Source organism: Dioscorea cayenensis, chromosome 20, assembly GCF_009730915.1.
Source record: "Dioscorea cayenensis subsp. rotundata cultivar TDr96_F1 chromosome 20, TDr96_F1_v2_PseudoChromosome.rev07_lg8_w22 25.fasta, whole genome shotgun sequence".
NCBI lineage: Eukaryota > Viridiplantae > Streptophyta > Magnoliopsida > Dioscoreales > Dioscoreaceae > Dioscorea > Dioscorea cayenensis.
In genome coordinates this window covers 6,790,256-6,805,109 of record NC_052490.1, presented here as the reverse complement: position 1 = coordinate 6,805,109, position 14,854 = coordinate 6,790,256, and the positions used below count along the sequence as shown (strand labels likewise).

Here is a 14,854-nt window from a genome sequence, read left to right as displayed (position 1 = left end):
AATTGATTACATGCCTGCCTGAAAAATCTAAGTCGATCCTCCCATGGCACATTAATAAGTCTATGAGACGTCCACATCATCGATAAAAGAGCCACATCATTCATTTGGAGGTTGAAATATCTTGATTTACTACCAAGTGAAATGAAATTAAAGTTGAGTGACCAAATTGATACAAATTGAAGTTCGGGTGATCAAAGTGAAAATGAGCCAATGTTTAGTGACTTACTAAAAATTTACTCGTGCTATCCGAATATATCATGGTGTTGTTTCCGTGTTTAATGGTGTATTTCCTAGATGTAATAAAGTATAGGTCCTGCTCAGGTTTTCTGTCAACCTTGTGCTAATTCAGGAAAGGTGTTGTTCACTCCACTTAGATTATCGTGGCGTTGTCTAGCGCCTCGATCGTGCGTGTCGGGCATGATAATTTTTGTGATACCTTGCCTCTTGCTCTCCTTCCTGTTTACTCTTCTTTGGTAGTTATGAGGATAGAGGGTTTTCACACCATTTTGTGGGTTATTTGGGGACATTTGTGTAATTATCACCCAAGCTTACTCACCTCTGTCTTCTTTTTGACAAATGTCGATTCATTGTTGTGGCAAATGCTTATTCATTTATAGTCCATGTTTCAAAAGCATGAGGGTAACTTAGTCATGTCATTGAATTCCCAAGGCATTTTGGTTGATATGTTGTAGTCATAGGGCAAAAAGGGTCATTTTCCTTTAAATCCTTATTCTTCTTTTGAAATTCAACTTTTCCTTAGGAGGCTAAGCTTCATAATTCTTCTTCTTCATTTTAATGGCCAACTGCTCCTTCATCTTTTGTCCAAATTTGTTTGGTTTATTTGGAATGCTGAGTTTCATTCCTTTTATTAAATTTTACTAAGGTATGCATCTCCTTTTGTTTAAATGTAGTTTTTTAGCTTTTGAAATGGTTCTTTAACCCTCCTGCCATTCCTTGGAAGCTTGTTTTCAAAACCTTGTAATGGTTTGCTATTTGAAAGCTTCGTTTGAGTTGTTAATCCTTGTATTTTGTCATTGCTCCCATGGTATTGATGGTATCCCTTTGAATTTCTTTTGATTCTTACAGTGAGGAATTTATGTGAGCTTGGTGGCGAAAATATGTGTGTTTAGGCTCAGAGTTTTGTTAATTATCATCTCTTTTTGTTGGCCTTTGTATGGTTGTGGGAAACTTGGTGTGATTCCATTAGTTGTATAAATTCTCTCAAAATGCAAGGGTTAAAAGGAATTCAAATGGATACTAAATATCTACGGGCAATGATGAAATACAGAGTTAACTCAAGCAGATTCAAATAACTGACCACGTATAATGGGTTTTGAGAAACAAGCTTCAAAGAATGACATGCGGTTAAGACCATTTCAAGAGCTAAAAAAATTATTTAGACAAAAGGGGATGCATACCTTAACAAATTAAATGAAAGGAATGGAAACTTTTCGTTCAATTCAAATAAAACAAATTGAACAAAGATGAGAAGATGATTGGCTATTAGAGAAGAGAGAGAAGAATTGAGAAAGCTTAGCCTCAAGGAAAAGGAGTTAATTCAAGAAAAGGTTTAAAGAAAATGACCTTTTACCCTAACAACTAACATATCAATAAATACATGGAATTCAATGAATATTAAGTTACACACACACACACACACACACACACACACACACACACACACACACACACGAGGTTAAAGAGAGCAGTTGACATTACCATGATATAGAGATTGTTATCATCCATTAGTACACTTCCAAAAGTTGTATCAACTCACTATCAAACAAGTAGTATTACTTTTCAATTCTTTAGTTGTAACCTTTCTTGGTTCCTTTGTTCCATTGTTATGCCATAAATAAGAACTACATTAGCGTCATCATAAGGCTGTCACCATGTCCACAAGTACTCCACATCTCGATACAACATTGGTATATGTCTGGGCTCAAGATGAATCACTTCATATAGATGTCATGATTCGGATATGATTCTGATGCGATGGTCCCACAGGGTTCATACTCATAACCAGTGAGGTTGTGGAAGTTGGGGCTCTGATCGAGCGAGGCTGAGCCAATCTTGGGTGTTTGAGCTTGACAGCGGTGTCTTGGGGCTCAAGCAACTCGGGAAGCGATTCAGGCCTAAAATATTAGCTCGAGCCCGGCAGGGTTGATGTGGTTAGCTCAAGCTCGACTTGAAAATAGTTCATTTATAATGTACACACAATGAGAGCTCGACTGGTTAATGAGCTCGGCTCAATCAATTCCTAGCTACGAAAGATTGGAGTAGATCTTAAGCACGGCTCTAGTTCAGGCTCGTTAAACCGATTGATGGATTCCTTATGGAATTGTGTAAGTGTAAATATACACGTACAGTATGCGATTAATATTACAATTGGTGCATTATACGCAAGTGTATGGGTCTGTAAAGCAGCTTTCTCATTGGGTGAGTGTGAGGGTGAGTATTCCCAGAGAATGGCGAGGGCTCCTGGCCTTCCTTTTCCCTTAATCAACTAGCCTAATTGTTATGCACTTTCTTTTGGTTTACTTGTACAACACTGATAATATTACAATTGGAGCGTCGTTAAACACATAGAAGAGTTGGGGTCATACCATAGTAATCTGCTTGTGTTGGGCTACATGATAGGCGTTAGTGTCAATCATATTCTAGGGATCAAGCAGGAGATTCAAGAGGCACCACTAGTCCCAATAGCCATGACGACTGGGTTTAATCACTAGGAACTTAAGTTGGAATTTCTTCCACCTAGCCTCTATGTTTGCCTTAGGGTATTGAGAATCCCGAGAAAAGACAATTAAACATAAACCTAAGGGTAATCAATCCCTAATCAAAACCTAGCATACCTCTTAGACCATGGATAGATCTATCATGGCATGGGCATTGCTCAGCGCGGGGGCATAACACTCTTCATCCACATCAAGCGTAATAATCAGTAGAACATGCAATGATGAAAACTGATCATATATATATATGTAATCTTATATATATATATATATATGGATTAATCAATCAAGATTCTTAAAAAGAGAAAAATAATGCTCAATAGGAAAATCACACATAGCAAACCTGCCCACTCTCAGCATCCAAACCAACACGGAAGGTTGGATCCTCCTTGGTGAACCGATTCAAAGCCTTTGAAAACTGACATAAGTAAAGAAAACAGGCATGTTAACACAAAAGTAACTGTAAACAAGTCAAAGAAGAGGAATACTTCATCAGGATAAATTTACTTGTCCCCCAGAATCTTTAGATACAGGTGAAACCGCCAGTGACATTACTGGTTCTGGAACATTCATGGATGTCATGGTGTATCTAACTGAGCCATTAGTGAAGGTATCACCTGGTAAAATGTAAACACAGTTTTCTCAGTTAATTAAAAGAAAGCAAAAAAGTAAACTAAAAACCAGGTTAACTACATAATAGGTTGTTTACCGGATGCACAGTCTACACCAAAAACAGCAACAATCTGCCCAGCATAAGCTTCTTGAATGTCCTGCCAAATGAGGTACAAACACACACCATCCATCACGCATAGAATGAATTGAAATGAGACCACAAATTTATTTTGAGGGGATGTAACATCATATTACCTCCATCTCATTGGAATGCATCCGAACTAAACGAGGGACCTGAACAAAAGAACATACACAAATTAAAGACTAGAGATGGATCACATACCGACAAAAAGAACATAAAAGAGAAACTGTATATGGTGTGTGCCAGAATGCTAGCAAATAGAATGGATAAAAATAATTACTTCCCTTGTACAGAACAACCTGACCATTGAAACATACATATTATGATTTTCAGATCAGACAGAATAGATTCAATGACTTGAGCTTCTATGAAACATTCTGGGTATCGATTGATTCTATTGTATGGTGAAGGCACTTAAAATTACACAGGTAACACAAAAGAAGCGAATGTAACAGCCCAAGTTCCTAATAGGCATTCAAAGAGTTGCATTATTCCACCAAAGCTAAATTACACAGGAAACACAAAAGAAGAAAATGTAACAGGCCAAGTTTTCTATTAGGGATTCAAAGGGTTCCATGATTCACACCAACCTTAAATTACACAGATAATACAAAGAAGAAAAGAAAACAGACCAAGAATTATCAGTTAGGTTGGAGTACAAAATTTGGGTGGTGTTATAAGTAATCTTACAAAACAATCATTATCATCCCAAGATAAACAAAAACAGTTCATGAAGCCCCTAAACAGAAAGAGTGAACTGGTATGACTTCATTAAAGAAATAGATCACTGAATATCTAACTGCACTAGAAAAATTGGGTGATGATGTCAGCATGACATACATGGGCAATCATCTCATTTTTTCCCCTTTAAACTAACAAGGGCTATCATGCAGTCTATCAAAGTTATGAATGATCAACATGAATAAAAAAATGGGAAAGATGGCCCATCAAAACTGCATTGCACTACTTCTATCACAGGAAATTGCATATCTTCAGCACTTTCCCACTAATATCTAGATAAACAAAGTACAAAATTAGATTACAATGGCCAGGAAAATGTTCTCCAGATAAAGAACTAATAGGAAACTATATAAAAATGAACAAGTGATTATTTACCTTAATTTTCTTCCCAGTATTAATGTTGACAATGTATTCACCCTTCTTAATGACACCTTCATAGATTCTGCAAGATGAAAATGATTTCTTTTTTTTTAAAAAAAAAAAAGCACCAAAAATAAAGAAAGAACAAATTAACCACTTCAAAAAGCTGATGAGTTATATCCAAACTGATTAGCTGTACCTAAGATACGTCAATTGACCAAAGCGGCCTTCTTCCAATTTGAAAGCTAAAGCAACAAGTGATCCAGCTGGTGTTCCAGATAACAAAACCTAAAATAGTGAATTCAAGGAACAAAGCTACTAAAACAATTCCAGGATAAGAAATTATGAAAACTAAAAGCCACACATACTAAATCATACCCTCTCTTCAGAGTTGTTTTGATCAAGGGCATGGTTTTCAACTTCAGTAGGGCAGGGTAAATAGTCTAGAACTCCATCAAGGAGTGGTTGTACGCCCTGAAGACTCAAATTGTAAGCAGTGAGCATGTAAAGGACATCTGCTAAAGAAAAGATAAACATAAATACCACAGCCTACAGCTTCCCAAACTATGTCAAGTAGGAAGACAAATTTCAAAGAAAAAACATCCAACATTACGAACATGAAGACTACTAGCCTCAGACATGATAAAATATAAAAGTATGAAAACAAGCAATCGCTCATTATACATACAAAAGGAATCTGCAAATATCTAGCCCCAAATTTTGTTATTCTAATTAAATATCTAATAACTGCCTTGAGATTCAAATAAGCTTCAAGGGACAAAATTAACAAAATCATCCACCTACTATCTCCACAGAGCTTCAATTTTAAGAAAACACAAAGCTCTTCAGCTGTTACAGAACTTGTGATGCTGATTACAGAAAATTTGTTGCCCATTTACCAGAAATCAGAACAGAGAATTATCAGCCAACCCTACCAAGAAGGAGCCTTAAATGAACATGATGCAATATTAACACTACATTTACCCAGTCCAGTCAAACAGCACACAAGGAATGATTTACGGTGCATCGCAACAGAATGGCGGCCTTATATTTCTTGAAAAATGTTAAATTCACAACGAAGAAAATAGTAAGTTGGAGAAGGCTATCTTAAATCATCAACTGCTTCCGGAAGTTAGGAAATTGAGTCCATAAACATAATATGATCAGACCATAGTTCAAAAGTAAAATATGCAATAATAACGGATATGGTTAAAAAGTCAATAAAAAATGTAAATAGTTCTAAGAAAATAATTAAGCATTGCAAGCACCTTGTTTTTGAATGCGCTTCCCATATAAAACTGGAACAAATTTACGTGCTATTGTCGCCCTACGGATTGCCATCTGTTAAATGAATATTACAAAAAGATTAAAAAAAATAAAAATGGTAAATAGCAATTTACTTTTGACAACTCACTAGGCATGAAGGCAAACAGACAGGTGTGTAATCTAAATTGAGTAATAGTACCTAAAATTTTTGTCCTAAAATATGCAAAATATCAGTTATTGTATAGGGAAATATGTATTGAACATAAGTATAAAAAATTATAAGTAGACAAGCAATAAAATTAACCCATGAACTCATTATTAGCAATGCATAGCATAATAGACCAAGTTTGGCCCATATTTAGGACCTTAAGGGAGTTTTGGCTAGAGGATATGTCCACTTCCCAACCATTTACTGGAGGTCATTATTTAATTAATTATATTTGACAATTAATTTTAAAAAATTATTAATACTAATAACGATAAGGAACTGAGTCCTTGGCAAGTTCTCAGGTTGATGAGATATCATCATTTGGTAAATCCCTTGTATCCTTAGCTGCAGTTTTGTATTCGCCTTAATGGCCACCCAAAGCTCCTTATAATTTTGAAAATCACTCAAAAAGTCCTAGAGTTAAAAAAAATTATTTTAAAACCATAATAGTTATTATATAAATAAACTGTTTCTATGATAACTAAACTACTCTCTTCATCTTCCCTTTCCCTTTCATTTTCATGTCCCAGCAAACAACTTTCTACGGCAAGCTTGCGCACGGTGAGCACACCAGCAAGCTCACATCTGGAAGAGTTCACCAGAGCACGGACACGCGCAGCCAGCAGGAGCACTAGAAAGCTCTCAGGATTTGGAAAAGAAGGACATAAGGAAATCAAAATGCGGGTAACTAGGAATTTGTATGTTCCTAGCAAGTAACTTTCTGGAAAAACAAAAGAATCAAATGGGAATCAAGAAAGTTGAGGGACACGCAAGTTGTTTTCCTGATTAAGAAAAAGTTGAGTTCCCATTAATTAAAAAATAAATTTTTAATTGAAAATATTTAATTTTGATTAGTATAATTAAGCCAAAATTTGGTCCATGCAAGGTTTTCCCTCCAACCAGTGTTACTAGGACATAGATATGGGCGTCAAGCATTCAAAAACCTACATAAATATGTATGTGTGTGTTTGTGTGTGTGTGAAGAGGTGTGTGTGTCTGTGTATATGAGCATGGGAATCTAATCATTTTTAGAAAGGCAAGAGAATATTTTAGCAAAACAAGTTCTTAAGTGTTTATGTAGATATAGAGACACTATAAACTGTTTGTAGAGAATTGCAATTTATAAAGTTTAAATCAAAATAGAATAGAGTTTTTAAAATCACGAAACTCACAATTAAAAAGATTTGGAAGACACCTAAGGCAATTCAAAAATAATAGAAGATTGAGATTGAAAATTAAATAACATTACGATGGAAAATGAAATAGAAAAGAGAGTGAAATCAATGCAAAATCCCTAAATTGGATCATGTGGGGAACATGTCATTCAAGCGCGCCCTCAACTATATCATATTATATCTAAAGAAAAAAAAATACATATCCCTGTATGGATGCATATTTTTCTTAAAGATACACTATCCAAATAACACTGCCTCCAACACAATTTTTTACAAAAACAATCCTTAACACCACACCAATTTATACCCTAACTAAACACCCTTTTGAGCCTAATTAGGTCAACCTAGATAACTAAATGCCCAAATATGGTGCAAACTATTTATTTATTTATTTTTTGGTAAATGCGACAAGCTCTGTCAAGGGTTATGCGCACGAACCAGGAATTGAACGTCCAGCACGTGCGCCATCACCTAGTGACAAGGTTTCTAGTTGCAAGCCGGATCCCATAATCGGGGACCTGTTTCCACCACTGACTTAAACTTGGGACCTTTCGAATGTCCCACACCAATACCTTTCGCAGTTTGACCAATGCCGCTGAGCTATGAACCCTTTAGCAGTGCAAACTATTATTCAACTCATCTTTTATATTAATTTGATCTTATTGCATCCTAGCTCACAGTTTTCATCCAATTGGTTGAGATGCAAAACTAGTGAACCTAATTAACAAATAGCAACAAACAAAAATCTCTAGTAGCCAAAACTAGTTTTTGCACGTCTGGTAAGGTACAATCAATTGATAAACCCATATCTAATAAGAATTCAATCTAGTAAAATCTATTTTGAACCCATTTACACCTATTGTGTTCATTCTAGAGCTCTATTGTCCAGTAGGCCATCACTCTCAATCAACAAAACCTGCATTCAGTGAAATCCGGAGCGATGACCAATTTTGGTTCCCCTCTCATCAAGTCTGAACTTGCTCACATTAAACGATCCAGTTTCAGCCAAAACTTCAGACTTTTGAACTCTTTTTATAAATATCAACTTCTTTATTCACAGAAACTTGGTTAAATATATCATATAGAAAAGTATCAGATCAACAGGCAAAATGGCAAATGATTCTAAAATCACCTTAAGGTCTCTGGGTGACATAGGTTCATCATTCAAAAAAATTTCAGCCAGTTGATCATCCACTTCAGAGACAACTTCAATCAGTTCACGTCTTTTTTCCACAGCTGATGCCTCTAAATTTGAGGGAATATCAGATGCAACTACATTCTCCCTGGAAAAATTAATAATGAATACAATCCCATCTATCAGATTTACAGGAAGATATTGTTCAAGTAAGAAAAACGAATAATTGTACTGAGACACACCCATTTGCACCATGAAAATAATAAGATTTCAACTCTACAAGATCTACAAGGCCTTGAAATTCCTCTTCCAAACCAATTGGAATTTGAACTGCTGCACTATGATGCCGAAGCTTTGATCTTGCCTGAAAAAAAAAAGGGGAGCATTAGAGATTCAGAATGCACTGCAAAATTCCTCAACAAATTAAAATAATAGAATAGAATATATACAAATTCATGCTAAACTCTTAAAATGATTAGAATAATCCTTAAATATCTCTTTTTTAACGCACATACCTATGTGCTTACCATAGCCAATGCCTCTTGGCCATTTTTATATGCCACCAGACAGGCGTCATATTGTTTCCATGTTATCATTGTTGTCCTAGAGATTCATTGCCCTAAATGTTTGTTTGTAGAAATTAGGAAAGAATTAAGCACAGATGACAATCAACTAGAAACTAATTTTCAGAACCATGCTGCAATAAGGCGCGCAAATATCATGTAACTCTCCTTGATATCTTCCTCTAATAACAATAGTCAGCCAGCCTTATATTATTTCCTGCCTGACTTCACAATGTTCATCAATATGACACTATACACTTGTGGAATGCTTCATTGAAGGGAGCCAAAAAGGTATAGTTAGATCAAAAACAGAGTAAAATTTTGGCTTAAAGAAGCAAATTCCCTACCATATATATGATTCCCTTGAAATCTTTCTTTCATCAACATAAAGTACCAGCCTCAATAATCATAAAAGGAGGTTAACACCCAAAATGGCAGACAAATTTTTATAGCTATATAGTCACAGCATTTAGTGTTATCTTTGAAAATTGCATCAATGACTATATGCAGGATAGCATGTATGTAAGCAAGATTACCACTTCAATCTCCCAAATCCTGTTAAATATCAAGCGTCAATTATTGGAAAGGGCCAAAACCTAAGTAATAATGGATTGAATCTGAATGGTTTCCATTTTTACAGAGTACTCAATTGTGTTACTGTTAACACCATAGCAACATAACATAAGACTGGCAGAATGTCAAAAAAGCAAGCTAATCCTCACACAAGGAAAGAATTGCTTGGACTACCAAATCACAGACCTAGGAAACTAATTTCACTTCGGAAACAGTCAAGCTCTTGAAGGAAATCAGCAGATTAAGATAATAAACTTAAGAGCTATCTAAAGATGTTGCGTACAACTCCAAAAACGATATGTGTATGTTCATATACGAAGTAACAAAATGCCAAATTCCATAATTCTGATAACAATTAAATAAAAACAAACAAAGCTAATCACCATGATCACGAGTTTATATGATAAGATTCATAGAGAAAACGCCTAAAATAGTACAAGCTGACCAAGTTATGAAACAAAAGGTATACCTGAGAAGTTTCTAAGGTTTGCCATCAATTAGTAAAGAATCAAGATTAAAACCTATCAATCTTTAAATTTTTCAATCACACAATTAAATGAAATTAAAGAATAGAATTCCATCTTGCCTACATCATGATAGATATTTTTTTTCCCTCCTCATATTTGTATATTTTATTATGACTTTTGTATTTAAGTATTTTATTTCAGATATTATAAACAATTTAAAAAAATGAAACCAAAACTACGAGTAGAAAAAGCAAAATAAGGAAAAATAACCAAGGCAGATTTTCAACATACGAAAACCAAAATTGACACCAAATTTTAAAAACATCGTCAGTGAACTACTTACCCAGAAGATCAAAATAGGAAACCAAGACACAAGACTGGAGTATGAAGGGACCCAATAACCTCATTACTCCAATCCTGATTTTTTTTTATTATAAATAACTTATGAGTTAGATTAGCATGAAAACCATGTACCTGACCAAGATCCTATTACTTTGCATTAAAAGCTTCTGATTTATTTAAATTTTAAACAATATCAAGGCATGGCCAATTATTCCATTGCAAATATGGTGCCATGATTTCAACATGTACACCACACAGGATCTTCATAGCAGGCTGGACCAGAATAAAACCAAGTGAAGTAGTCTTTTTGAAGCAACAATATGTTAGAATTAAGTAGGGTTGTACATTTAGTTAACTTATTCAGTTAATCAAACTAAAATTAAAATTCTTTTAAATTTTGGTTCAGATTTTTCTATTTTTAGTTTTGATTTTCAATATTTGTTGTTTCAGATTGGATTTCAGTTGCCTAATTTAAAAATCCAATAAACCGAAACCAAATTTTACAAAATTTTATTATAATATTAACTCAATATATATCATATTTTTATTTCAAATTCTAAACCTAAATTCCTAATTTATTCACTCCATCTAAAGTTCTAAACTTAACCACTTGAACCATTCATAGTAAACCTCATCACCACCAGAACCAACATTGGGGGTTGATGGCGGCGACGTTGGTGGCGGCAAAACCAAGTAATGTCTTTCACAGCACTTTATCTAAACTTTAATTCCTAATTCCCTCATCTCTCCTTAATCCTTACTTCATCTAAACCTTAATACCACCCAATTCACCAACACACTCCATCAGATCCATTCATTCCCTTACCGGCACCTGATCCCTAACACTCCATCCAAAACCTCATCATCAACTAGAAACTAGTTTCTTCTTTAACATATTGGCAATGACAAAAAGGTACTAAGAAATATCCATTTAGTTAAGAGACATCCCACATCTCAAACTGCGCTTTTTCTTAACAAAATTATCTTAAAAAAATCATAAAATTTTTTTAAGAAAAACTATATTTGGTTATTTGGTTCAACTTTTCAAATAATAATAACAATAATTAGCAAACTCAGTTTTCGGTTGCACACCCCTAAATAGTCATGTTTTCCTTAGATTTGTTGATGACAAAGGGGAGAAACCTCTTCTTCGGACTTCCTACACTATGAATGCTCATGATTGGAAAAACTAGTATACCCTACGACATCAATTTCAGTTATTATTTAAAAATAAAATACTTTTTTCATTTAGTTGCATGCATAATTTTGGGTATTATATTATTCATTCTTGATGGCATATTTTATTTTTGGGTTGCATTGTATAGAATCAATGAAAGAGATCATTAAAATTAAATTGAGACATAATTTTCTATGTTTCTTATAACTTTAAAATAGTTCACAACTTATAGGATAAAATATGATTTTGCATTTACTATCAGTTGTGCTAGCATATGTCATAAAGTGGCACATCTCAATCACCACAGTACAGTCTTATCAACATTGTGGGTATTTGTAGTTAATAAGAATTGAACTAGACCACTGTAAAGCTTTTAAATCAAGCACTGTCTTAGAGAGAAAATTATTTTGTTTACAGAAAATCCTTATTATTTGAGGAAATTTATGTATGAATTATATTACTTTAATGTTGTCGACTGGTGATGCTTGGGGGCTATATACTGACACATTGAGTTATATAATGAATACATGAAGGTTTGTCATCATCCGAGACAGGATCTAGCACTCTTATCATATGAGAGATTATTCTACATTGTGTTTCTTATATGTTGGATGAAAAAACGACAGGTTAATTTTGAAAATATTTGGTTTTGAAAATATTTGGTTACGAAAAAGTATAAATTATTATATATGTTTTGACATTGTTTTATGTCCAATATCACAAGAAAACACATAGAAGTGGGGATCAACAATACCATTGGTGGTCAAACAAGATTGGGCCCAAATATAGACATATAAACTTAGAGAATCTGACTTTGAAGGGTTGTTGGCATATTAATCAAAATTAGCAAGACGAATTTTAGGAGGGACCAACAAAAACGCATTATTCAAAAGGCACATGGATGTCAGTCTCATCAAAACCTTTAGAAACATACCAAATATTTTAGTATGAGCTTATATTGGTTTATGTGACCTTACTCTGATTCTAGTTTGATTGTTATAATCCCAATATAGTTAGTTTGGTTTATTTTATTGCTTACCTTATCTAACTTTATACCTAAACATAATTTGTAGGTCTCCAGTGTTGGGAGTTGAACAAGAATTCATTGTTTTCCTACATTGTATTAGACCTTTATTTTGGTAATTCTCTTCCACTACTTTTGGTTGCAACATTACTCAATCACGCAAAGTTGGTTGTTTTTGAAGTCCTCATGGACTCTTTTGATCTCTGGCTCTCAACAGCCTACCAGGTTAATTTTGATGTTTTAACAATGATAACTTCTCTATAATATGATCATTAGTTACTTAGTTCATTATTGAGTTTTAATAAAAGATTTGAGTTTACAAAAAAAAAAATCCACATTACATATAACTTATGAGATAAACATAAAGCATCATGCCACCTACAAATATTGTTAGTCAAACCATAAGCAAAGTCATGAAATAGCCTTAATAGTCATGTATTTGCATGTTGGAATATAAGCAGTGCTGCATCTTTAATTGTCAATAACCATAACATAAAAATATAAAGTACCTGATTAAGAACCTTCCATGGATCAGCTCCCATTCGATCTAACTTATTTATAAATGCCAGCCTTGGTACTTCATATCTTCTCATTTGGCGATCAACAGTAATTGATTGACTCTGTACACCTCCAACACTACAAAGAACAAGAATGGCGCCATCAAGAACACGGAGAGCTCTTTCTACTTCAATAGTGAAATCCACGTGGCCAGGAGTATCGATTATATTAATCTGCAGGGGATTTATAAAATGCTTAGCCAAGGTCACATTCAAGATGATTTTGTTAAACTAGCACTAACTTATTTTTATCAGGGCAACAATATACAGTTCACCTCCCATGACCTGCTGCCCCTTTGCTCCATTGTTTCCATCTCTATAATCTCTTTGCAATTTACCACATCCACAACTACCTATTATTGATTTAGCTTGATTGATCTAAAGTTAGCCTTAATTGAACTGATTCTCCCATCAAAGATAGAATATAAGCTATAAATCTTAATAAAATAGCTCCAAGTCATGTGGAGAAAACTTACATATTGCTCCAAGGGAGGGCAGCAGGAAGGTTAGGATCTTTGTCATATCTAAGCATTGTGAGTTCATTTTACTTTGCTTCAATTATCTCAAATAAGTCTAGAAACTTAGGCTAAATATTTGGTCTAGAGTATTAACAACTAAATCAAAGACCACACAACTTCAGACCAGGATCCAAACAAAACAAAAAAAAAAAAAGCCATGAAAAGATCCAAACTTGATGAAAAGAAAAGAAAAGGGATCACCTGGTATCCATTCCAGGTACAGTACGTGGCGGCGGACTGAATAGTAATGCCCTTCTCCCGCTCAAGGTCCATGGAATCCATCTTAGCTCCAACACCGTCCCTCCCCCGGACCTCATGAATCTCATGGATCCGGCCGGTGTAGAAGAGGACGCGCTCGGTGAGAGTGGTCTTCCCAGAGTCGATGTGAGCCGAGATGCCGATGTTCCGCATCCTCTCCAGCGACTCCTTCCACCAAGCCTCGTTGTCCTCCTTGGCTCTCGCCGCAGTAGACATCGCCCTACGTCCACCAGCACTGGGAGGCATAGCTCCTCCATCGAAGATGAGCAGCGAGACGGTGTTGGTTTTGGAGCGGATGGAGGAGAGCAGGCGGCGGGTGGCGGAGGACCTCGCCATCGGAAGTGTGGAGGATTGTGGGTTTCTCGCAGGACTAATATTTTAGATGTCGAGATCCTAATAACTAATAATAATAATAATAATAATAATAATAATAATAATAGGAAAGGAAAGCAGATGAATCAAAGTTCATAAGGGACCCATAAAACCGTAGATGGTCACACTTATGAGTTTTAAGACCTTACTCCCAAGTAGACATGTCCATGGACTGGACTGAGTCTATAATTAATAAAATTTAAACTTATCCAAAGCACGGCCCAACCTGATAATATGGACTTTAATTTCTGCAGAACCCGCCCAGATTTTATGATCTTTAACTAAGGCCCGCCCAAACACGCCTAAACAAAATTTTTCATCAAATAATAAATATGTTATAAAAAAGATTAATAATAATATTAATTTATAAACACCACCAAATATTATTCTACAAACATATTAAAATTAAAATACCAAATATACATTTTTATTTAGTCACAACAACAAAAATTAAAACCATTATAACGAATAACAATCAGCAATAATCAATAATGAGGCGAAGTAGACCATCTATTCACAATTAATCAATTCAAAATAGTAATGCATTTCAAAATAGTAATGCATGCCTTAAATATACACATATACAATATATGAATATTTGATTTTATTAATATCTGAATTATATATAT

General features: G+C 34.7%; 1 protein-coding gene across 2 annotated transcripts; it reads right to left on the bottom strand.

Moving 5' to 3' along the window:
- Positions 1-3,043: 3,043 nt before the first annotated feature.
- On the bottom strand, positions 3,044-14,237 carry LOC120251101 (elongation factor G, mitochondrial-like). Of its 2 annotated transcripts, none has more exons than XM_039259640.1 (12): positions 13,797-14,237; positions 13,030-13,251; positions 8,617-8,738; positions 8,372-8,522; positions 5,859-5,931; positions 4,969-5,105; positions 4,790-4,878; positions 4,606-4,672; positions 3,603-3,641; positions 3,445-3,505; positions 3,243-3,352; positions 3,044-3,153 (listed from the first exon to the last, which is right to left on the bottom strand). In XM_039259640.1, exons 1-12 carry the CDS (start codon positions 14,187-14,189, stop codon positions 3,064-3,066), a joined length of 1,554 nt encoding a protein of 517 aa, XP_039115574.1. In that variant the 5' UTR covers positions 14,190-14,237; the 3' UTR covers positions 3,044-3,063. The 2 variants fall into 2 exon arrangements, with proteins under 2 accessions (XP_039115574.1, XP_039115575.1); XM_039259641.1 differs by having other exon boundaries at positions 3,070-3,153; positions 3,224-3,352.
- Between the last annotated feature and the right edge of the window lie 617 nt (positions 14,238-14,854).